The 25,472-nt window shown below is 42.3% G+C and overlaps 1 protein-coding gene across 1 annotated transcript; it reads left to right on the forward strand.

The window, feature by feature from the left end:
• The first annotated feature begins 423 nt into the window (after positions 1–423).
• Positions 424–17,263, forward strand: LOC143788474 (putative ferric-chelate reductase 1). The gene is made up of 6 exons (XM_077278168.1): positions 424–549; positions 4,726–4,921; positions 6,400–6,539; positions 12,898–12,989; positions 13,077–13,167; positions 15,627–17,263. Exons 2-6 carry the CDS (start codon positions 4,726–4,728, stop codon positions 15,693–15,695), a joined length of 588 nt encoding a protein of 195 aa, XP_077134283.1. The 5' UTR covers positions 424–549; the 3' UTR covers positions 15,696–17,263.
• The last annotated feature ends 8,209 nt before the right edge of the window (positions 17,264–25,472 follow it).

The following is a 25,472-nucleotide window of genomic DNA, read 5'->3' on the forward strand; positions in this document are numbered from 1 at the left end:
GCAGGCTGTGCTTGCAGTCAGTTGGTGGTATAGTAGTCATTTGTCCTTGTATGACACGCCATGGTCTACAAAGCACTGCAGGACTTTGGTTTTGGTGACAAAAAAGTTGGCAGACTATTTAGACAGTAAATATTACGTTTCATTTTTTTTTTTATATTCTGTATGTGGCACCATGTCCATAATTTCTAGGGACTGGACAACCCATCTTATACATGTATTTCTACCTTCAGATTTTATGTCAACCTAATATTTTCTTCTAATTCTTCTTCCCTTTTTCATCAACTCCAGTGTTGAGAATATAATTTGTCTTCTAGGTTTCACCTTTCCTCCTCCTGCTCACCAGGTGGTCCTTGACATGGATTTATCTTTACACAGATCACAATGATGCTTACAAAGTAACATTACATAGCACATACGTCTAGACATTATAGACAGGTGACCACTCCCCGAGCTCCATACCTGCATCATTTATAAGACTGTCTCTGTGTTAACGAATAGCAGAACCTGACCTTGGATATTTGTGAACAGACCAACTCTGTAAAAGACAAGGTAAGAATATATATCATCCTTCTCTGATTTTCTTCCTTAATTGAATCTTTCAATGGTATATTCATTACAGAACATTATATATTCCATGTATATGATATGAGCTAAAAACAATAGACTGACCTAGATATATAGTATGTTAATAGCTGCCGCGGGGAACAGATATTTTTTGGGCAGAAACTTGTTGCATTGTACAGACAGTAAACAAATGTTTATTTTTGCTCTGTTATGGCACCCTAATTCTACTCAAGCTGTGTAAGTATGCTGAGAGCCCATATTAACCTCATTTATTTTTTTCCCATTGCATTTTAATAAATATATCTAAAGTTTTTCATAATAATGTTATCCTCTTCATGCCGCAGTTTTTTTATTTTGTTTTTTATTCCTGCCTTTCAGTAGCTCTACCTTTTTCATTTTTCGGTAAACGTAGGCAATCTTGTTTTTTGTTGGATGAGTTGTAGTTTTTAATGGCACCATTTCATTTACCTTATATGATGTATTGGAAAGCAGAAATATAAATCTAGATAGAGTGGGATTGAGAAAACAAAGCACAATTTATGCCAATAATTTCATGATCCTCTCTTACTTATCTTCATGACTGAGTTCTTCTTTCATGGATTACATGTCCTCCCAGATATGCCACATTATTGAAAGTACTGGCTTGAAGTCTATAGCGACTTTGACTTGTTCCTTGTGTCTGGGGTGTTGGAATCAGATATGTCATTATATTCCTTTCCTCTTGGCTTGAGATACAGTTGCAATTAAAGTTATTCAACTCCAATAAAAAAGTTCAAGGAGGGTCTGGCTGACATTTTTTAATAAATAGTATATTACATGCTATGGGTAGTAGACTCTGATGGTACATTGATTCAGAGGACTAATCTGATTGTCATATTTGGGGTCAGGAATGCATTTTTCCCCTGGTATGGGAAAAGTAGTACCTGACAAATTGAGTTTTTGCTTTACTATGTATCAACATGTGGTTTAATTCCATGGACTTTTTTTCAACTTTAAAACTATAAAATTAGATGTATTACCAAAATGTAATTTTTCTCTGATGTTTTCAATAAACCAAGGAATCAAGCATAAATTAATAACTTAACAACTAATATAAGTGGTTTCTCCAAATTCTACACAAAATGACACTTTTATTACTGCAGTTTCATAATTAAGCAATCCTTTCCTGAAAAGAGCTTTAGTACTTAGTAGAGCATCTCTTGTTGATGTGACTTGCTGCAAATGTGATGCATAGGCAGACATGACCTTCACGAGGCAGTCCTGAGAAATCTCTTATTGGCAATGGTGTCCAGTTCACTAATATTTTTGGGTTTGGATGCTGCAGCCGCCTTCTGCAACTGCCATCAAAGATTTTCTATGGGATACAAGACATGAGACTGTGATGGCCACTCCAGAATCTTCTACGACTTCTTCTGAAACCATGTCTTAGTGGACTTTGATGTATGCTTTAGATTATTGTCCTGTAGGAAGATTCAATAATGTCCAAACTTCAGCTTCCTCATGTAATGGATTTATTTTCTCCTATGATATCCCTATACTTCATTGAACCAATCTTGACCTCCTCACGCTGCCGATTTCCAGTCCCAGAGTTAGGAAAGCCACCCCAGATTATCACTGAGCCATCGGCAAAACCCCACCTGTAGGCAAGGTGCTCTTTTCATGGTTCACTGATCCATAGACCATAAAAATCCAGTTTTGTCTCATCGCTCCACAGAACAGAATACCAGAACTTTTGTGGCTTATTAATATGATTTTGAGCATACTAAAACTGTTTTTGGATCTGTAGAGGTGTACATCTTGCTGTTCAGGCAAATACACCTTCAGAGTCTAGAATTCTCATTATTGTGAAAACTAAAATTTCAGTGCCTACTCTCACCAAATCTTCCTGCAGTTCTTTTGCAGATATTTAAGGGTTTGTAACCACCTGACTCCTGAGGAATCTGGTGATAGTTGGTGGTAGCTTCCGCTTTCTGCCATGTCCTGTTAGTGTAGCCAGTTCTCCTCCGTTAACTTTGAACTTGCAGACTATGCTTCCAACTGTATCTCTACAAACATTCAATTCCTTTGCCCTGTTATTGTATCGTTTTCCTTGGTGTGCAAGGCAATATTCTCTTCTTTTAACTTTTTGGACCAATCTCTCAACATATTTAACATGCAAATGTCACAATCAATAAAGCCCTAGCCAGTCCGGGTATTTGATATGTTTTATCTCAAGCATACCTGATACAAGTGATGATAAATTGTTCTTGCTTGATTTTTTTTTCTTTGAAAATGGCAGAAAGATTGTACATCTTGCTAATAAACCTAATTTACAATGAAGGTTAAATAATTTTGATTGCAGCTCTATCTTGAGATGTATAATTTGGAATATAGAAGTATATGAAAGGACTCTGTATTTGAGTGACTGTCGATTTTAGAAAATGGTTGAGATAAAGAGTTTCACTGATTCATATTAATTAAATTGAATAACACTGTTCATTAAAAAACATTAAGCATAGTCCTCTTTCACTAAATGGGTATCTGCATTAATGCATTATGGGATTATTTTTGGGCAGTTTACTTACATGCGTTATTTAGCTGGTGGCCTCATTATGTTGCAGGAATAAATAGCTGGAAGTAAAAGGAGAAGTGTCAGCTTTGTGTAAAGTTATGTTTATCAGACAAAGCTCAACCTCTAGTAAAACTGGTTTTATGTAATTGAGTAACCACCCATGTACAGGTCTTTTCATAAACCCGGAATTGCATTATTTTTATTGTTGTGTATTTGAGTTCTTGGTCAACATATCCATGGTCAGCGATATACAATTTATGACACTATCTATATACTTTATACAATTATTCCACCAAAATGTAATTGGTAAATTCTACTCTTTAATTAAAAATTACTCATTTCAAGTCTGACTTCCTAGATATAAAGTGTTACATGGAGAAAATGTTAGCAAGATTGTGAATGTATTATTGACTTAAGCCTCATATTAAAGCATCAATATGATGGGGTAATACTACTACTATAACTATATATATAATATCTATTACTGCTACCTTGCACCAACACCAGTACAGCAGTTGAGCTGCAGAGAACTACTAATGCAGACTTTGTAGAAATCATACAGTTGTGACCCCCGCCCCTTTCTTAAGGAAAATCCCTCAACGGATAGACTTGTAAATGCCGAAAAAGTATATGACCAGTGGTGGTTGTAAACACTCACGTTTTGTTAAATCTTTATGTGCTAAGACACAAGGATTCCTTCTTTCAAAATCTGACATTATTTTGCAGAATTATACTGAGCAGATTGTCCATCAATAGAGAGGCTGTGATAAATCTGGTCAGTCCTTCCTGTCTCCTGATCCGAAGGTCGTATTCAGATGTCCACATAAGGTCAGACCTCAATGCATGGACTGTGTGACAACTTCCTAGAAATATATGAAGCTGTCAAGCTCTGGTTGAGAGACCTAAGGCCAGTCCGTGCATTGCGGTGCAATCTCGGATTGATTTGCAGACATCTGAATGCTAAACTTCCAGCCAATTTCATTACAGAACAGAAAGGTGTTAATTCTTAAGTGAATTCAATAACACCAGCAATTCAACATCTCAACCACCAGGGTCTGTGTTAAAAACCTCACTATCCTAGATCAATTGATTAATTTATATTTAACTCTATCAGCGCCATAGACAACCAAGGATGTGTTACGCAACCCTTCTACAAGCCCTAAAGAAATTTTTGGACCATTAAGAAGGATTTGTCACTTGGTTTCACAGTACACAGTGTATACAATGTTGAATAGACCATCAGCCACACATCCAATGGTGCAGTTTTTCAGTTGATTGCTGCAGCCAATCAGAAGCTTTAGTGGTCAGGTGACTGAAAAACAGGATGTCACTACTGCTTCTGATCTCAGCACCCACCAGTGTGACTTGTGCTCACTCCACCGGGATTAGAGCAGGTCAGGATATGAGTTAGTTTGCTATTTTTAAAAACATCCAACCCATTTAAGATTTTTGTATATATTGGACAACCCTTTAATGACCTCTCACAGCAGCCTTTTTATTAGACCCATTAAATAACCAATTCCCTAGAGCCTTCTCCACGCTCTCCACTCCGGCATACACCATATTAGTAGCTGTATGTAATGTTGCTAAGATTGTTATTTCTATTCCAGATGAATCCCTTGCTTCAGTGCACGGTGGTCGCCCTTGTTCTGCTCCCTCTCGAAGTTACTGCTTATGCAAATGGTTCAGTTACAGCCGCTTGTGTGGATATGTTGCCTCAGCATGGGTACTCCGCTCAGACCAGCAGTGCCCCCTATACTCTAACCGCATCCAAAACCAGTTACAAGGCTGGGGATGAAATCACAGGTACCTCTTATTAATAAACATATCATCAGGTAGTCAAGATCCATTGAGGTCAATTAATTGCATCATTTCCACCATTTTTTGCCTATAAAATTGCTAATTGTGCATCAGTGAAAAAGTTTTGCTCTTTTTGCACCTGCTCCGCCAAAATGGCAGAGGCTTAAGGATGGCACCAAGAACAGCACAACAGATTAACTGTAAATTTTAATGACTGGTGTATTAAATACACAGATACTCAGTATACAGAAGCAGCATATACCAGAAACATGGACTGCCTACGTGCTGATTAGAGCAACTGTAGTATACAGACAAGAGGATATAAGCTAAAGCGCCAAGGTAAAATAAAAAATGCTGCAATCAGACCTGAAGGTATGAGTCCAAAGAGTCCAGCTCCAATTTATGAGTGAAATATTTCTATGTTAGGAGACATCCTCAGAGTACGTCAGTCGATTACCATAGATTTCTCTGCTTTCTCCAGGGTGGCTCCCTGCAGGTTTAAATAGCGAAATAGAGCTATTTGCATTCCCTAACAAATAAAAGTATCAACCATAATATTAAGAACTATTGGATACAGCCCAACCAATGCCCATAATCACCTATAAAAGACCTATCAACGGTAATCCCTGAGGAAGGAGGACGTTATCCTGCGAAACGCGTAGGTTAGAGGCATACCTATGTTTTTTTTCCTGCATAGGAGTCCGTAGCTGGTGACGTCACTACATCATAGGGCTGCGGGTTTTGTTTATTGTGGGAGGCTTCATCCAGCTTGACCGGCCAGAACGCTGAGTACTGAGAGCACCACAGATTTTGGATCCACCCAATAGAGCACAGAAAAATCCATGGCTTTCCACTGACCTTATCCACTGACATTTATTCCAAGGATTTCTCCTCATAAATTGGAGCTGGACTCTTTGGACTCATACCTTCAGGTTTGATTGCAGCATTTTTTTATTTTACTTTGGCACTTTAGCACATATCTTCTTATCTATATACTTCAGCAACTGTAAATTTTGCCAGACAGTGGTGTAAATTAGATGTAGATTGTCAGAGTACCTGTAAATTTGCCTAATTTATTAGAAATGGGCAGCACAGTGGCACAGTGGTTAGCACTATTGCTTTGCAGCTCTGGGGTCCTGGGTTAAAATTTCACCGAAGACATCTGCAAGGAGTTTGCATGTGCTCCCAATGTTTGCGTGGGTTTCCTCCAGGTTTCCATGGTTTCCTCTGACATATGAAAGGCATACTGATAGGGGAATAATATTGCTGGTACATTGATGATGTCTTTGAAAGCTCTGCAAAATTAATGGTACCAAATAAGTGAGTAAAATAAATAACTGTACACCTCTTAATGAATTCGGAGCACCACAGGTTAATTGTCAAGTCAGCCTCTTGGAGCATTATAAACTGTATATGACTTCAGGCATTTTATTTAGTTTCACATGGAGTAATTTAAGCCTTTATTTCTTGTTATTATTTAACAGTGACGCTGAAAAACACTACACAAGACTATCCTATCGAAGGGTTTCTGATCCAAGCCCGACAGCCGAACAGTGACACTCCTCTGGGCTCATTCCAAGTCACTGGTTCAGCTATACAGACCCTAAACTGTACCACTACTGCGGTGAGTCCTTAGGGTACATTCCCATGGAACAGACTGGATTTTGCTTGGAAATTTCAGTGTCTGTGCAAGCTACCAATTCATGTGAAAAGGACTGCAAATATTCATGTAAGTTCTGCAGAAGTATCCCCATTCGGATGGAAAGAACAAACTTTTTAATCCAAAAAATTTCTGCAGTGAATTGGCCACTTGTGAATTTACCTTTGGGCATTTGTTACAATATGTGGTAATTATGAATATAACTACAGATAGGAGCTTTAACCCTTAACGTCCTATGACGTGCTGTGTTTATCATAGACCACCTCCCCCTCTCTGGTGCGGGCTCCGGTGCTGAGCCTGCACCTTTTCCAGCACATGATAGTTGATCTGATCATCTGTCATGTGCCCCTAACAGCTGCGGGTGGAATCGCGATCCACCTGCGGCTGTTAACTGCTTAAATGAGTCTGTCAAACTCTGACAGCGGCATTTAAGTCATGCAAACTGGATGCGCATCTTAGCTCCATCCATCGGCGCCCATGTCACATGAGGGTCAGCGATAGGAGGGCATGACAACCCGTGGTCTGCAGTCACTGCCCGGTGGTCAGCACTCATAGCAGATGAGCAGATGATCGCAGCTTCTAGTCTCCCATGGAGACTATTGAAGCAAGTAAAAAGTAAAAAAATAAAATAAAAAAAATATATAAGAAAAATATAAAAGTTAAAATCACCCCCCTTTTGCCTCATTCAAAATAAAACAATAAAAAAATACACATATTTGGTATCGAAGTGTTCAGAATCACCCGATCTATCAAGATTAAAAAAAAATAATCCAATCGATAAAAGACGTTAAAAAAAAAATCAAAATGCCAGAATTACGTTGTTTTGTTCAATGCAAAATCGCAATAAAATGCAATAACGTAATGTAATGTAAATGTCAGCTTGGCATGCAAAAAATAAGCCCTCACTCAGCCCCAAATCCTGAAAAATGGAGACGATATGGGTCTTGGAAAATTATGCCATTTATTTTTTTTTTGTATACGTTGGATTTTTTTTCACCACTTAAATAAAAAAACAACCTATACATGTTTGGTGCCTAAAAACTAGTAATGACCTGGAGAACCATAATGGCAGGTCAGTTTTAGCATTTAGTGAACATGGTAAAAAAAACAAACAATTGTGGAGTTGCACTTTTTTTTGCAATTTCACCGCACTTAGATTTTTTCCCCATTTTCCAGTGCACTGTATGGTAAAATCAATGGTGTCGTTCAAAAGTAAAACTTGTACCACAATAAACAAGCCCTCACATGACCATATTGACGGAAAAATAACAAAGTTATGGCTCTGGGAAGAAGGGAAGCAAAAAATGAAAACACAAAAATGGAAATACCCCTGGTCCTTATGGGTTTAAGACAATAATATAATGTACATAGCACCAATGATATAATGTAACCTGCAGTGTAAAGGACCTTCATGGAGCATGTAGCCATCCTTGACCACAATCCACGGCAGAGTGATAAATGCACTTTGCAGTCCCAGGAGAATAAATGTGGTGGGATGAGATACCAACACTGATAATCTGTGGGTGGTCCATTGGGGAGTTCATGTGACACAGGGCTCATTGCTGATTTAGGTTTAGTTTAGCAGAACTGCATAAAGTCTGGGTATTACAACAGTAAGGCTGGAGACACACTAGCGAATTAAAAATCGGTCCGATTTTGATGCAGGAGAGTCGGACGAGTATAATGTAATTGTTATGAGAGTGTCAGGCATTTTTTGTGCGAGTACAATCCAATTTTTCACACCTAGCATCCGGTTTACATCCAAGTGCAGTTCCATTGCTATCCGATTGCAATGCTATTTTAGCATGAGCTTTTACATACGGCAGTTCTCTATGTCATTTACACATCATTTTTAAATGAAATATTCTTGAAAACACACACATATATATATATGATAGATAGATACTAATGCGACGTCCCGGCTGCAAACTACTGGTGAATGAATGAAATGCTGCCAGCGCAGACTCAGTGACTAGCGGTGCCATCACTGAAGCTGCGCTCCCTCACAGCCTGAACTCAGATGAACTCTTGAGCATGGGAAAATGCCAGCTGATTTTCCCACACTCAAGAGTTCGGTGCGGGTCAGGCTGTGAGGGAGCGCAGCTTCAGTGACATCACCTCTATTCACTGAAGCTGTTCTCACAGCTGGCATGAATTGCTGTGACCTCATCCCTGACATTTTCCCATGGTCCTGAAGTCACAGCAGTTCGTGCCGGCTGCGAGAACAGCTTCAGTGAATAGAGGTGATGTCACTGAAGCTGCGCTCCCTCACAGCCTGACCCGCACTGAACTCTTGAGCGTGGGAAAATCAGCTGGTATTTCCCCACGCTCAAGAGTTCATCTGAGCTCAGGCTGTGAGGCAGCGCAGCTTCAGTGATGGCACCGCTAGTCACTGAGTCTGTGCTGGCAGCTTCTCATTTATTCCCCAGTAGTTTACAGTCGGGACAGTCACATTAGCACCATCCTGGTTGCAAACTGTTTATCACCCAGATATGGATTATGGCGTGGGACACACCGATGGACAGGTATGGTATATTGTTGTTTTTTTATTTTATGTATATTACAGGAGATCGAGGGCTTCAGGGAATTAGCAGATGTTGTAAGTATGGTTTAATTAAGAACAATAAAGGAGTCTGTGTGTTTATTTCAAATAAAGGATTTTTTAATGGGTGTCTGTGTTTTATTAACTATTTCACTATATGAGGTTAGTAATGGGTGCATCTAATTTACGCATCTTCATTACTAACCTCAGAGCTTGATGTCATTTGTGACATCAACACCCCAACTATTACCCCACTTGCCACCGCCACAGGGCAAGTGGGAAGAGCGAGTGCCGGAATTGGCACATCTTACAGATGCACCTTTTCTGGGGTGGCTGAGTGCTGATGTTTTTAGCTGGGGGGCAATATCCATGGTCCCTTTCTAGGCTATTAATATCTGCCCACAGCTGTCTGCATAGCCTTGCTGATTATTAATTATGGGGGAACCCCACATCATTTTTTTGGGGTCTCCAATTTTAGTAGCCAGTGAAGGCTAAGTATACTGCTGTGAGCTGATATTAATAGCCTGGGAAGCTCTATGAGTATTACCCCCTTCCCAGGCTATAAACATCTGCCCCCAGTCGCTGGCTTTCCCTCTGCTGGTTTTGAAAATTGCGCGGGAGCCCACGCCATTTTTTCCCCAGAAAAGATTCTGTTATTAAATACACACATGTCCCATAATTTGCACACACACTATACTAGTTTTATTGGTCTCTGACATCTACGGTATATGTCTAACTATTCTGCATGGATTTAATTTATGTAAACCATGTCTTCTAACCTGTTGGCTTCTGCATTGATTTTACAGAAGCCGACAAATGAATTAACGGTTATTCTTCTATCTATATCTCTATGCAATATAAAGATATATATGTGTGTCACTGACATATATATATATATATATATATATATATATATATATACACCTATTCTATGTGTATATATGTAATCTATCTTTTCTATTGTAACCTGTCAGTGTGTTTTTACATTAGCCGCATATGAATTGCCGGCTTTTCAAAGAAGAACCTCATGGTGCGAGTGCTGTGCGATTTTTTTTTTTCGCACCCATTGACTTCAATTGCGGGATGAGATCCGTTTTCTGATTATAATCATAGCATGCTGCGATTTTTTTCCAGCCAGATCGTGATCGGATCCGAGCTGGAAAAAAAAACGCAGATGAACACACAATCATAGATTAACATTGGTCCGAGTTCAATCCGATTTTTTTATCGGATTGAATTCGTCCGATTTCACCGCAAGTGGGCATGAGCCCTAAGACTATGTGCACACATTAAGTATTGGTGTAGAAATTTCTCCCCCATTTCTGTAGTTCTTTCATGCACGTTTTTGCTTCATTTTCTACTTTAGTTTTTGGTGCACATTTTCCCCCACTCATTAGTAAGAGTGAAATCTGCAGCAAAAAACGCAGAAAGTCTGGGCATAATGCAGATTTGAATCTGCACGAAATCTGAAAGCCACAAATAAGCAACATGTGCATGAGGCTTTAGGATTCTTGTTCACTTTGCTGGCATCAGGAAACCTTTCAGGTTTTGTGACAAATCTGCACTGAAAACACAGATAAAATGCAATGTGCGCACACAGCCTTATAGTACGGCCACGTGCTGCAGCTAGACACAGCCCCGAAATTTGACTGTCCATCTACAGTGACTTTAAATCGAGCTACGAGGGGAGCGAGGGCCGAGCCTGTATAAAGAGGTTGCTTTCCCTGCTCCTTACCTCGAACCACTTAGTCAGACAGCTGGGTTGTCGGGGGAAAGACTTTCCGTCCTGGACAGAAGGGACCATGTGACGGCTGAGGACAGAGAGGAAGAGAGAGGGGTGTGGTCAGAAAAGAGCAGGAGAGCAGAGCGCGCGAGACAGGGGGACAGCGCGCCAGAGAGAAAGAAGGCTGCAGCGCCGCGCTCCCCGAGAGAGAGTGCTCCCCGTGAGGGCACTGAGGCTGAGATACCAGCCGTAGTGAAGGCTGGATGTGAGAGTGTGGACTTGGAAGCCTCCGTAATCAGAGAAGGCGTATCCCCTGACAGTGACCTGAGCGCGCAGCCCCGGTGACCGCACTGACAAGCCAGTGTAGCATTGCTACTGCAGAGAGAGAGACTGCCAGCCTAATATACAGAGACTCGCAGCAGAGTGGCTGTGTGACTTCCTGCTTCACTGGGAGAAAAGGCTGCAAAGACTTAACCCCGGAGTCTCCAGTTCCCTGGAGACAGAGGAGAGACTTCAGGATCTTCAAGCGCTGCTGGTCACTGTACCCACGTTGGAATAAGGACCCTCCAGTCAGGACCGCCCAGGGCTAATAAGTTACAAGAACATTCGTTAACCATTGCGATTCTGCTTAACTGTTTACTGTTTGCTTTATCTCTATTAACCCCCTGTTTACTCCCTGAGAGGAGAACCTTACTCCTGTTAATAAATTCCCCTCAACAGATGGTCTGTCTGTTCTGTGGTGACTAGTGTTGAGCGATACCGTCCGATACTTGAAAGTATCGGTATCGGAAAGTATCGGCCGATACCGGCAAAGTATCGGATCCAATCCGATACCGATACCCGATACCAATACAAGTCAATGGGACTCAGGTATCGGACGGTATTCCTGATGGTTCCCAGGGTCTGAAGGAGAGGAAACTCTCCTTCAGGCCCTGGGAACCATATTAATGTGTAAAAGAAAGAATTAAAATAAAAAATATTGCTATACTCACCTGTCCGACGCAGCCTGAACCTCAGCGAGGGAACCGGCAGCGTTGTTTGTTTAAAATTCGCGCTTTTACTTGGTTACGTGAGGTCCCGGCTTGTGATTGGTCAGGGCGGCCATGTTGCCGGGACGCGGACCAATCACAGCAAGCCGTGACGAAATTACGTCACGGCTTGCTGTGATTGGTCCGCGTCCCGGCAACATGGCCGCCATTAACCAATCACAAGCCGTGACGTCACGGGAGGCTGGACATGCGCGTATTTTGAAAAGCGCGCGTGTCCAGCCTCCAGTGACGTCCCGGCTTGTGATTGGTTAATGGCGGCCATGTTGCCGGGACGTCACTGGAGGCTGGACACGCGCGCTTTTCAAAATACGCGCATGTCCAGCCTCCCGTGACGTCCCGGCTTGTGATTGGTTAATGGCGGCCATGTTGCCGGGACGTCACTGGAGGCTGGACACGCGCGCTTTTCAAAATACGCGCATGTCCAGCCTCCCGTGACGTCACGGCTTGTGATTGGTTAATGGCGGCCATGTTGCCGGGACGCGGACCAATCACAGCAAGCCGTGACGTAATTTCGTCACGGCTTGCTGTGATTGGTCCGCGTCCCGGCAACATGGCCGCCCTGACCAATCACAAGCCGGGACTTCACGTAACCAAGTAAAAGCGCTAAATTTAAACAAACAACGCTGCCGGTTCCCTCGCTGAGGTCCCGGCTGCGTCGGACAGGTGAGTATAGCGATATTTTTTATTTTAATTCTCTTTTTTACACATTATTACATTAATGTTGTTGCGATACCCGATACCCGATACCACAAAAGTATCGGATCTCGGTATCGGAAATTCCGATACAGCAAGTATCGGCCGATACCCGATACTTGCAGTATCGGAATGCTCAACACTGGTGACATACTCAACCCGGCACTCTATTACACCTGCACCAATGATTATCCAGGAGGTGTGTCTAGGACTACTTCCGACCCTCAGATAAATGGATCAGTTGTAGTCACAGATCTCAGCTATCATATTTGAGCTCATGCCTGGACAGTTGATTTCACTTTTTATATGTTACAGAGCGCAGTGAGCCACACATCCGACCAGGCGAAATCTATTGTCGAGGTCACTTGGATTGCCCCAAACGTCACCTTTTCAAAAATCCACTTCAGGTAATAGGTTAAAACAAACATAAAACACTAATGAAAGCACTCGAGTCTTCTTCTTGTATGATCCTCCTTGGATTTTCTTCTTTCTAGGGCAACAGCTGTGAGTAACTTGTCCATTTTTTGGACAAATCTAGTTGGACCAAGTCTTACATATTCCGGCTCTGGACTATCCCACCTAACGGTAAGTGATTTTAAGACTATTTTTCACTAAAGTGTTAAGGGCCTACCAAGTGACAAGCACGCCACCTAAAATGTTTTTAGTAACCAGTTAAAGATCAGGCCATATTCCCCCATTCATTGTTTTTCGTGTTTTCTGGTTTTGGAAGAACCCTGTCCCTTAGCACAACTCTGTGCATTAATCACCCTCCCAGGGTCCAGTGCTGTTTCGCCGATGCTTCTCCAGGTATCTTGTATGTGTTGACATCACAAAGCTGAAGACAATAGCAAAACTCATTGAATCTGCCTGATCTGTGGGTAGGAGACGCTGAACTCACCCATTGGCCGCAGCGCTGTCGATGTGACATCAGCATAATAATAGATACTGGGAACAGTAGCGGAGACTCTGCGATGAACAACAATTTTTTTTTTTTAAAAAACATACTGCAGCTGGGGAATGAGGTTTTTCGGAAACTGGAAAGCTCCTTTGAAAGCTAAGTGTCTATATTTTTTAATTGTTCAGTTAATCAAACAATTTCTGCTGCTTTTCTACTCTATACTTGTGATCTAAATTGCTATATAATTTTATATTCAAATTTTGTATAACTTTCTTTCAATATCAGGGGAAAATGTAAAGAAAAAAAAGGGAAAGTTGCTGCGTTTTACACTTCTTTTTATGACCACAAAAGACATTTTTTTTAAGAAGGGTTTGGCTAGAAACAGCTATTTAGATGGGCTGTCATCTTTGTTGTTCCCTTTCTTTCTTAGGCTACTTTCACATTAGCGTCGTGCACTGCATGTCGCAATGTGACGTTGCGGCGTACCGACGCAAACTGTGAAAGCGCCGCACAACGGGGGCAGCGGATGCAGTTTTACAACGCATCTACTGCCCATTGTGATGTGTGGGGAGGAGGGGGCGGAGTTCCGGCCACGCATGCGCGGTCGGAAAAGACGGTCACGACGCACAAAAAAAGTTACATGTAACTTTTTTTGTGCCGACGGTCCGACGCAACACGATGCAACCGTCGCACGACGGTTGCGACGTGTGGCAATGCGTCGCACTGTGTCGCTAATTCAAGTCTATGGAGAAAAACGCATCCTGCAAGCAATTTTGCAGGATGCGTTTTTTCTACAAAACGACGCATAGCGACGTGCAGTGCATGACGCTAGTGTGAAAGAGGCCTTATTCTTTTACCTGCTGATTTTTTTTATGCAGCGCGAACTTGGTCTGCTAAGACTCTGTTCCCCCCCAACACCAGGCGATCACATGAGAACTAGGATTGCCGTGTAATTGCTAGCAAGAAGCGCTACTTCCTAAAATGTATACACGGTGTACAGCAATCAGGAAGGAAGTCACCTCAGAAATGTCACCTCTCATTTCTGCTTCCTCTATGGGAATTCATGCAGTTTATGGCAGCGGGATCCTTGATCTTGCAGCCGCACAATGTTCTAAAACGTCACTGCAGAGCAATATTAGCACTATTGTCCATAAGCTGTGTATAGTATTGCAGTTCAACACAGGCTTAAAGGGGGTTTCCCTAGAACAAAGTATAATTTAATAAATCTTAAAATAAAAATAAGTTCTACAATTAGATGTGTTAAAAAACAATGTTCCTGTGCTGAGATAATCTTATAAATGTGCCCCTGCTGTGTACTGTGTAATGGCTGTGTCTGACCGTACAGGGACATGGTCTGATCATACCACAGCTCCTGGGCAGGGGAAGAAGCAAAAGAGTATACAGACAGGATAGCACAAGATCACAGATGATTCTTTTTGTGAGTCAAAACATTGTCCTGCCTGTTTTTAAGCAATGTTCTACCTTAAAGTAGGAATCATCTTCGATATCATGCTGTAATGTATGTATACTCTTTCGTGGTCCCCTGTCCAAGACACAGCCATTACACAGTACACTGCAGGGGCACATTTATAAGATTATCTCAGCACAGGGACATTTTTTTTCAACCACATCCAATTGTGGAAGTTATTATTCCAAGATCTATTGATTAAAATGTTGATTAAAATTATCTTTGTTAGTGGGAAAACTCTTTTACATTTTGTGTTCTAATTGCATTCATTTTAATATGTTTGTAAAGTAAATCTCTGGCAATTAAAAGTCAATAATTGTTATAAGAATATGACATGCACCCAAATTTGTAACTTTATGCTGCAAAATGTGACTGAAATTGTTTGATAAATTCACTTCTGTTGTATGAGCCATCCATGATCAGGGGAAGACATAGCACTAATGCAACCTGTGTTATCCATGGCATGTCCTATCCAGTAGGTAAGAATCCGTCCACTTGTAGAGTCAGATCCATGACGAAGTCACATTGTCCTCAGCTCTAGGAATTCCATTGCCTTGGAATATAGGTGTAGAGTATAAAATGAATAGTAATAGACTTCTACTGAAGCTTCTCACCCGATCCCGCCATATTATATTATTTGATTTTCAGAATTCATTGCCTCGTTGCTTTCTCTTTCAGGCTCCTTTGCGCATTACATACTTATCCACGTTATTCAGTATCTTGTTGACATGTTCTTCACAATTCTGAAGCAACTTCCTAAACATCTCAAGATGATCACATCTTTGCCGCAAAACCTTCCCGAAAAGCAGAACCATTATATATCTCAATGCCCAAGATGTAAATACATAGAAGAAATATTCTACCATGTAGTTTATATAACGTCTATTACCTCGTTTGGACCAAATGAGAACTTGTGCAACATTTTATACATCTGATTTCTTTTAAGTTTAATTATAAATAAACAATGTATAATAAAATCCTATTTTTTACATATTTGTATATTAAATATGGTTGAAAAAAAGAGAAATGTCCATGAAGTTCAACCGAGGGATGGGAAAATGGAAAACTATATACATTTCTATTAACCAATTGTTAAAATAGTGCTTAAAATGTGCTTTTAATATAGTAAAAAAATCAAAAGATATTGAAAATTGAATTTCATTGTGGTTTACACTTTCTCATGTAAGCAACTATTCACTGACATCAAGCAGAGACACTGAAGGAACTGAATTACAATGTGTATTAGAAAATTGTATGATTTTTCTTACCCAGGGCCAATCCCTATAAATATTGTAAATGATCCCAACTGTTACTGTAACTATTACTTTATGGTATTTCCCACTGTAAGCCGTGTGTTGAATTGCTGGGATCAGTCTTTGTTTGATGGTGATTGAGACGTCCTGGTAATTCAATATTTGGTCCACGCGCACTATGGCCGCCTGCCATATGGCTGGTGTTGGACACCTAATCTCTACGGTGATACCACCACTGTGTATAATGAGGGACACGAGAAATACGAAGCTGTCGGCCACTTCTGGTTATTCATTGTTTTTCTTTATATGAACGTCCTTGTTGGTGGTAGTCATAATTTTGGTCTTCTTGAAAAATCAGATAAAGTCCATGTATATGTAGCATCTGATATTTTCGGGATGTAAAGAATTCCCATAAACACAAATTATAATGTGATCCTTCTTTCAATAAAATTAGATGGTAATGATTACTATCACATTTATATCCAGCCAGTTCATCTTTGTGGGTTGTGGAGAAATATTACTAACTGTAGTCTGTGATTTCATAGGCTCCTATTTGACATTATGTAGCGGGCTAGCACATCGGTTGCCAATTATTGACAACTTAGAGCCCACTGTCGTCATCGAGTCATACAATGCATAGTCTCTTCAAGCCGTTCATCAAATAAAATCTGCCCCCTTATATCTAGAGCACCTGCACAAGTTACACCAATAGTATGTCTGTCCCTGACCCTACTGATTAGTTTATCGTAATCTTTCACCAGTTTTTTTTGCTATGTAATCTGGGAACAGCATGATATAAGGGCTGAGCGCCTGATTCCAGTGATGTGTCACTTACTGGGTTGTGTGGTGTTGTTTCACTAAAATCAGTGTTTTCTCAGCAGGAGATTATCACTAGATGACTAGGTGTCTCGTGCCTCCTGGTCCAGCCACGCCCCCATCATTGCTTTGCAGCTTGTTGTCAATATACAATGTACACATAAAGCGGCCATTTAGTGGTGTGGGCGGGGTTATACACAGATATTAGAAGAGAAAACAGGGATTTTATCGCAACTGCTGCAACCAGTAAACTAAGAGCTACATCGCTGGAATCAGGGTCTCTGTCCCTACATCAGGCTGCTCTCAGACTAAGAGCTACATCGCTGGAATCAGGGTCTCTGTCCCTACATCAGGCTGCTCTCAGACTAAGAGCTACATCGCTGGAATCAGGGTCTCTGTCCTTACATCAGGCTGCTCTCAGACTAAGAGCTACATCGCTGGAATCAGGGTCTCTGTCCCTACATCAGGCTGCTCTCAGATGAGGTAGAGAAATCCTGGGGACAGATTCCCTAGTGCCGTGTAGCCTAATCATCCACAAGGCCCAGAGGTGCTAACTGCTCATCATACGAATACTCTTCTTTTTCTTGTTCATCTTGTTACTGATGTAATAACAGATAATTGTTTTTGCTTAATTATTATCAAGTTTCTGTTTATTGTAAGATAGTTATAGTAGTTTCTAATTAGTCGCAAATCAATTTAAATACACGTATTGGATAATTATTGGGTTTTTTTCACTCTAATTTCATTAAAATCCCCTTTTTTGACACTTAATGCTACATTAATACCAACCAATAGAATCAGACTGATTTTTTTCTCAGTTGTCATCCTAGTTACATGTTTTTTTCTCATTTGATTTTTTTCACTGTAGCAGGTAGCAGACTGTCTGATCTTTTCTTATGTCCATTGACTCTTAGCAATGAATCAGTTAAAAATGGACAAAATCAAGAAGGAACTGTGAAGTACAAAGTATGTCTCCCTCATTTCATCCATTCTACATGGATCCCCATAGACATTAATAGCCTAGCCTGATCCGCAGAACGGCTGAGAATAGGACACGCTCACGGAGCGGAGACCGGACCTGTTTTAAACTGATGTATGCAATGTATTAATGAATCTCTATGGGTTAGTGTGCTGTCCAGGATAAAAAGGAAACATGCGGCTCTGAATGTAACCTTGGATGGAAAAATAACTACAGGCTAGTCAATGATGTTCCTGGAGATACGTATTATATTAATCATAGGTCAATAGATTTGATGTTATTTTTTATATTCTGCAAAACTACAGTCTGGGTTTTCTATTTTGTATTAGTTACACCTACATACATTCATCTAGATTTTTATATGTTAAACACTAAAAGGCAAGAATGATTGCACACTACTACGTACAGTTATGTACACTGTCTTACCATAGAAATGCTCATCATCCATCCCCTCTGAGCAGAAGCTGCTCATCCGATGACTCCATTGGGCTTCTTCTTGGAAAAGGTTCTTGTTGAAATGCAACCTGTCACCTCAGAAAGTGCTATATACCAACAGATACAAGGTTGATCTGCAGGTAAATAGCGTTACAATGACCGGTTACTTACTGAAGGTGCGGCTACTGGAAGTCGATGAGCTTATTTCCTACCAGGAGTTGCCGGCTTTCAGTTATGGGGGCGTGAATGAAGCGGCCTCAGTCACCATTCAGAACACAGATTCAGCTGTAAGGACGCCCTGGCACCTTGACTGACAGTGTGCTCTGCACAGATGCACAGAACTGTTAATCCAAGTGTGGCAGGGCGTGCTTACAGCCGAATCTCACTGTGTTCTGAATGGTGACTGAAGCCACTTCGCGTACTCCCCCATAACTGAAAGCCGGCAACTCCTGGGAGGAAATAAGTTCAGTTTCTCCCAGTAGCCACAGCTTCAGTAAATTTCCTTGTAGATTGAACTTACATCTGCAGGTGAATAGCATTTCCATTACCTTGGTCTTAGCCTGACACATTTTACAAAAATTATAACTATTTGTTTCACGTGTCTAACATGTTTAGACAGAGGTGTTTGGAGGGACGGCCTCTTCTTTAATCACTGCATTGTCTTGCTGATATATAATTCAGGGCATGGAAACCTGGCCGTATATATCCCACCTGTGTGACACTAAATTATAGATTTGTATACTCTTTATTAACCCTCTAAGGACCCAGCCTGTTTGCATATTAATGATCTTGCCAGTTTTTGTAATTCTTAGTACGTGTGAATATTTCAGGAAATAACTGTCAATCTTTTGTACTTACTTTTGTTGAACTTGTTTTGTGTGTGTTAATGAAAAGCCACGAAAAACTATAAAAATAATAAAATAAAAAAGTCTTACTTTTAATTGCATTGTACTAAATATTTGTGCACACGCTATGCAAATCTCGCAAAATTGCATATGTGCTTTTACCATTTTGAGCATATTTCAAAGCATATGGAAATTGCAGTAATTACGGTAAATACAAAATTGACATTTTTTAATCTTCTATGCCAAAAATACATGGTTTAAGAAGTGGAAAAAATTTTAGAAACCCCAGACAAAGGACCCCAATTTGAAAACTTGCACCCCATCAGGTATTTATCTAGCGGTGTAAAGCTTATTTTAAATGAAAGGGAACATTACCAGTGTGAGTAATGGAAAGACTGGCAGTCTGCTCTTCTGATCTGTATGTCTCACACTGATAACTCCTCTTTTCATTTAATCTCTGGAGGCAGGTTCTCAGGGAGATCTATGTCCAACCCATAGACCTTACCACCTCATGTACATATTTAAACAAATGCATTTCTCTGGAATAAGACATCAGTTCACAGATATCAAGGTATCATTTTATTCAGCTTCCTATGACCTGCGTGCCCATATAGATGGCTTAGGAGGGTTGATCCTACTGACAGATTCCCTTTAAGGAGCCTTGCTACTAATAAGATTGTTACTTACAATAGGTGGCACTAGAGTTCTAGTCTCTTACTGTCATGTCAGACGCTGTTCACACTAGGGCGTCCGACAGACAGCGGTAATTCCTCATTCGTCCACTATATGCTCAGTGGCGCCGGCTAGATTGATCCAGATTGTCCGGGGTTAATCTGGCTGGTACTGGGGTTGGAGGCTTAGTCATACCCATTGCCTTTAAATAGTTTTGCTGGGCTTAGGACGTCTCCGATTATAGCTTGTGTCTTGTGCCTGGTGATCTCGGTCTGGAGTGGTGGTCTAGGAGAGGAAATATTGTATCTGGTGGTGTATTATCCTTCATTATATTTCTCCTTCCTATATTTGTATTGTTTTGCCCTGTGCACTTTATAGTGTTTTCCTGTGTGTCTGCGGTGTGGTGCGTTTTTTAGTTTTCCCTGTCTGTGCTTTCTGTAGAGGTTGGTGAGAGGTCTTATCACTGGGTGGCAGGTGGAGGTTTCAGCTTAGTACTGAAACAGGACTCAGGGTCAGGCCTGGCGGCCCAGACATGCACACCTTCTGTGTAAACTCTGGGAGAGGGACAGACAGGGTTTCCCTAGTTTGAGGGATATTGCAGGGGCCCGGGTAATCAGCTGTAGTCTACCCAGTACCCCCGTGACATTATAATCGGCCATATTTTTTGTATTCCATGGATCCCATGACTTCCATAAACCGCCAGTTGGAGGCGCTGTCCCTGCAGGTCACTGAGCTGAAGGGGGCAGTTCAGCAACAGGGTCTAGTAGTATCTAATGTGCAAGCTGAATCTGCAGGCAGAGTTGCTGAGCCAAAGTTTCCTTTACCTGAAAGGTTTGCTGTGGAACGCAGTAAATTTGTTACTTTTCGTGAATCTTGTAAACTATATTTTTGTATACGCCCGATCTCCTCAGGTAATGAGGCTCAGCGTGTGGGCCTGGTGTTGTCATTACTGAACGAGGATCCTCAAGCATGGTCGTTTTCTTTACCATCTGATTCTGCTGCATATAACTCAGTTGAGGTTTTTTTTCTGCTCTTGGACTCATTTATGAGGATCCTGACAGAATGGGTCTAGCAGAATCTAAAATTTGCGCTATCCGCCAGGGGGAGCGTATGGCGGAGGATTACTGTTCTGAATTTCGCCGCTGGGCGGTAGATACACAGTGGAATGATCCCGCGTTGCGGAGTCAGTTTGTTCATGGGGTTTCAGGAAGGGTTAAAAAAGCCCTTCTGATGTACGAGACGCCTGCTTCTCTAGAATCCGCTATTAGTCTTGTTATCCGCATTGATCGCCGTCTGCGTCAGGGGGTGCAAGAGACGCTGCCTATGGGAGAGAGCGTAGGTACACGTGAGGTCGCTGCAGGTGAGTGTTATGATCCTTAGTGGCTGAGGATCACAGAATAGACTAGCTAAGTTACTGAACATAGAACAAGCTCTAGGGAGGTGGTAACTGGACTGACCGCAACCTGATCCTAACAAACACACTAAAGGCAGCCGGTGAACGTGCCTAAATTCCTGGATGTCTCGACGCAGCCTGAGAAACTTGCTACCCCTGTAGAGAAAATAAGACCTCACTTGCCTCAGAGAAATGACCCCAAAGATATAGGAAGCCCCCAACAAATAATAACGGTGAGGTAAGGGGAAAATACAAAACGTAGAAATGAAAACAGATTCAGCAAATGAGGCCCACTAATACTAGATAGCAGAAGATAGGCAGGGAACTGTGCGGTCAGTAAAAATCCCTATACAAAATATCCACTCTGAGAATTCAAGAACCCCCACACCAACTAACGGTGTGAGGGGAGAAACTCAGCCCCCTAGAGCTACCAGCAAGCAAGGAAATCAAATATTAGCAAGCTGGACAAGGACAAGTAAATAACCCAAAAAACATATTGAACACTGAAGAGCAAAAAATAACCAAACAGAAAACTTAGCTTCTCTTGAAGAGACTGATAGCGAAGGAATTCAGGAGAGATCAAAATAGCACTGAATACATCAACAGCAGGCAAACACTGAAAGTCCAGGTGAGCTAAATAGGAAACCAGCTAACAGATAACGAGACAGCTGATCCTGCCTCAGACCTGCAGAATGACACAAAGAGCCACCAGAGGGAGCCCAAAGACAGCACTCACACAGTACCACTTGTGACCACAAGAGGGAGCCCAAAAACAGAGTTCACAACAGGTGAGCTCACGGAGCCTATGCAAATCGCAGGGGTGTCACATGTGAAGCATCGTGCCCCTTTGCTCAGGAAGCAGAGAGCCTGTTTTTGCTGTGGTAAAACTGGTCATTATGTTAATACTTGTCCTCTGCTATCTAAGAAAAGTGCAACGGCGGAAAAACTGCTGAGCTCAGAGGGTGTGGAGGAGGCCAATCTGAACTTATGCATATCCTCCATTGTGGTTTCTCAATGCATGCTCCCTGCCAAAGTTATGGTCGCTGGCAGAAAGCTGCCAATCACTGAGTTTGTGGATAGTGGTTCTGCCACTAATCTTATTGATGAGGAGTTTGCCGGCACAGCCGGTTTCAGGATCGAAAAACTGCCTCATCCTATCCGGGTGGTCACCATCAATGCCGCTCCTCTCCCACAGGGAGAGATTACTGAGTTTGTGGCTGAGGTTAAACTCCACATTGGGGTCCTACATTCGGAGCAAGTTACATGTAGGGTCCTCAGTAATCTGCCTGCACAAATGGTTCTGGGTTTTCCATGGTTGGTTATACACAACCCGGTGATTGACTGGAAAACCCAGCACATCATCCAGTGGAGCGGATTCTGCCAGGAGAATTGCCTGGCCACGTGTGTGTCCGCTGTGTCTCCTAGTATTCCTGAGTCTCTGCTGGATTTCGCAGATGTGTTTTCTGAGAAGGGTTGTTCAGAATTTCCACCACATCATTCCTATGACTACACTATTAGGTTAAAACCAGGGGCCAAATTGCCGAAAGCTAGGATGTTTAACATCTCTGGTTCTGAGAGGCAAGCCTTAAAAGACTACATCGCTGAGAGTCTTAGCAAAGGGCACATCAGGCCTTCGTCCTCACCTGTGGCAGCAGGGTTCTTCTTCGTTAAGAAGAAAGATGGCGGTTTACGCCCGTGTCTGGATTTCAGGGAGTTAAACCAGATTACGGTTCGTGACCCGTACCCTATGCCGCTGATACCCGATCTGTTCAATCAGGTGGCTGGTGCTAGGTGGTTCTCTAAGCTTGACCTCAGGGGGGCGTACAACCTCATAAGAGTCCGTCAAGGGGATGAGTGGAAAACGGCTTTTAATACTCCTGAGGCTCATTTTGAAAATCTGGTGATGCCATTTGGTTTGACAAACGCGCCTGCTGCATTTCAACATTTCATAAACGATGTGTTCTCTCATGTCCTGGGAAAATTCGTTATTGTGTAACTTGATGACATTCTCATCTATTCACGCGACCGTGATACTCATTTAGAGCATGTTAATCAGGTGTTACAGCTACTCAGAGAGAATAAGCTCTATTCTAAATTGGAGAAATGTGTATTTTCGGTTAAGGAGTTGCCTTTCTTGGGTTATATTGTGTCCGCTTCTGGGTTTAAAATGGACGCCGCTAAGGTGCAAGCGGTGCTGCGTTGGGAACGGCCTGATAACCTAAAAGCGCTCCAGCGGTTCCTTGGGTTTTCTAACTATTATAGAAAGTTTAACAAAAACTTTTGTACCATTGCTAAACCGCTCACTGACATGACAAAAAAAGGTACCGATTTCTCCGCCTGGTCTGAGCCTGCTGTGCGCGCATTCGAGTTTCTGAAGAACAGTTTTGCTTCAGCTCCCATTCTGGTGCAACCTGATGTATCGAAACCATTTACCGTGGAAGTTGATGCGTCTGAGGTTGGAGTGGAGGCGGTGCTGTCTCAAGGCTCATTCTTGAGCGAGTTGCGTCCATGCGCCTTTTTCTCCAAGAAACTGTCGCCCGTCGAACGTAATTACGATATCAGCAACAGGGAGTTGTTGGCTATCAAGTTGGCTTTTGAGGAATGGCGACACTTTTTGGAGGGGTCGGTTCACCAGGTTACTGTTATTACCGACCATAAGAATTTGTTTTATTTGGAGTCAGCCAAGCGTCTGTCCCCCAGGCAGGCTCGCTGGGCATTGTTTTTCACGCGGTTCAACTTTTTTGTAACTTACCGACCTGGGTCTAAGAACACTAAGGCGGATGCTTTGTCCAGGTGTTTTCCGAGGGGAGAAACTCGGGAAGAACCGGTACCCATCCTCCAAAAAGGTGTAGTGGTCTCGGCTCTCACGACAGAGGTTGAGGCTGAGATTGCCGATGCTCAGGAGGAAGTACCACCAGAACTTCCCGTTAACAAATCGTTTGTACCGCTCCATCTTCGCCTAAAGATATTGGCAGAGCATCATGATGCTGTCCTGGCTGGTCACCCAGGGGTTAGGGGTACTTTGGAGTTGGTGTTGCATCGGTTTTGGTGGCCCAAAATACGACAGGACGTGGTCTCATATGTGTCAGCATGCACCACGTGCGCTAGGGCTAAGACGCCCCGCTCCGGTCCTGCTGGCACACTACTTCCTCTCGAGGTACCCAGTAGGCCATGGACAGAGATCTCCATGGATTTTATCATGGACTTGCCCTCCTCAGCTGGGAACACGGTCATCTTAGTGATTGTTGATCGGTTCTCAAAAATGTCGCACTTTGTGTCTTTGCCTTCGTTGCGTAACGCTAAGACTCTGGCTCAGGTATTTGTGCAGGAGGTGGTCAGACTTCACGGGGTCCCGTCTGACATCGTGTCTGATAGGGGTACTCAGTTTGTGGCAAAATTTTGGAAAGCATTTTGCTCACGGCTGGGGATCAAGTTGTCGCATTCTTCGGCATTTCATTCTCAGTCAAATGGTCAGACCGAGCGTATGAACCAAAATTTGGAGCAGTACTTACGCTGTTTTGTTTCTGACAACCAGGAGGAGTGGTCGACGTTCCTTCCTTTGGCTGAGTTTGCCATAAATAATCACCGCCAGGAATCTTCTGGGGAGTCTCCGTTCTTTTGTGTTTACAGGCACCATCCTCAATTTTGTACTTTGAGTCAGGGGGGCTCTTCCGGCGTCCCGGAGGAGGACCTGTTAGGAGCACAACTGTCTTCCGTCTGGAGGAAAGTGAAACAGCGCCTGTTGAGCGTGGGTGCAAGGTACAAACGTGTGGCTGACAGTAGACGTGTGCCAGGTCCAGACCTGAGTGTGGGTGACTGGGTGTGGTTGTCCACAAAAAACATAAGACTCAAAATACCATCCCTTAAATTGGGTCCTAGGTTTATTGGTCCGTTTAGGATCGCCGCCATCATTAACCCGGTTGCCTACCGATTGGAGCTCCCTACGGTATATAAGATTCACAACGTGTTCCACAGATCGTTATTAAAAAAGGTGGTGGGTTCTGTGGACACGGCGCCGATGCCTCCTCCAGTATTGGTGGATGGCAGTTTAGAGTTTGAAGTCTCCAAGGTGGTTGACTCTCGAGTGGTGCGCCGCATGTTACAGTACCTGGTACACTGGCGTGGTTATGG

This window comes from Ranitomeya variabilis, chromosome 8 (genome assembly GCF_051348905.1).
Source record: "Ranitomeya variabilis isolate aRanVar5 chromosome 8, aRanVar5.hap1, whole genome shotgun sequence".
In the NCBI taxonomy this organism is placed as follows: domain Eukaryota; kingdom Metazoa; phylum Chordata; class Amphibia; order Anura; family Dendrobatidae; genus Ranitomeya; species Ranitomeya variabilis.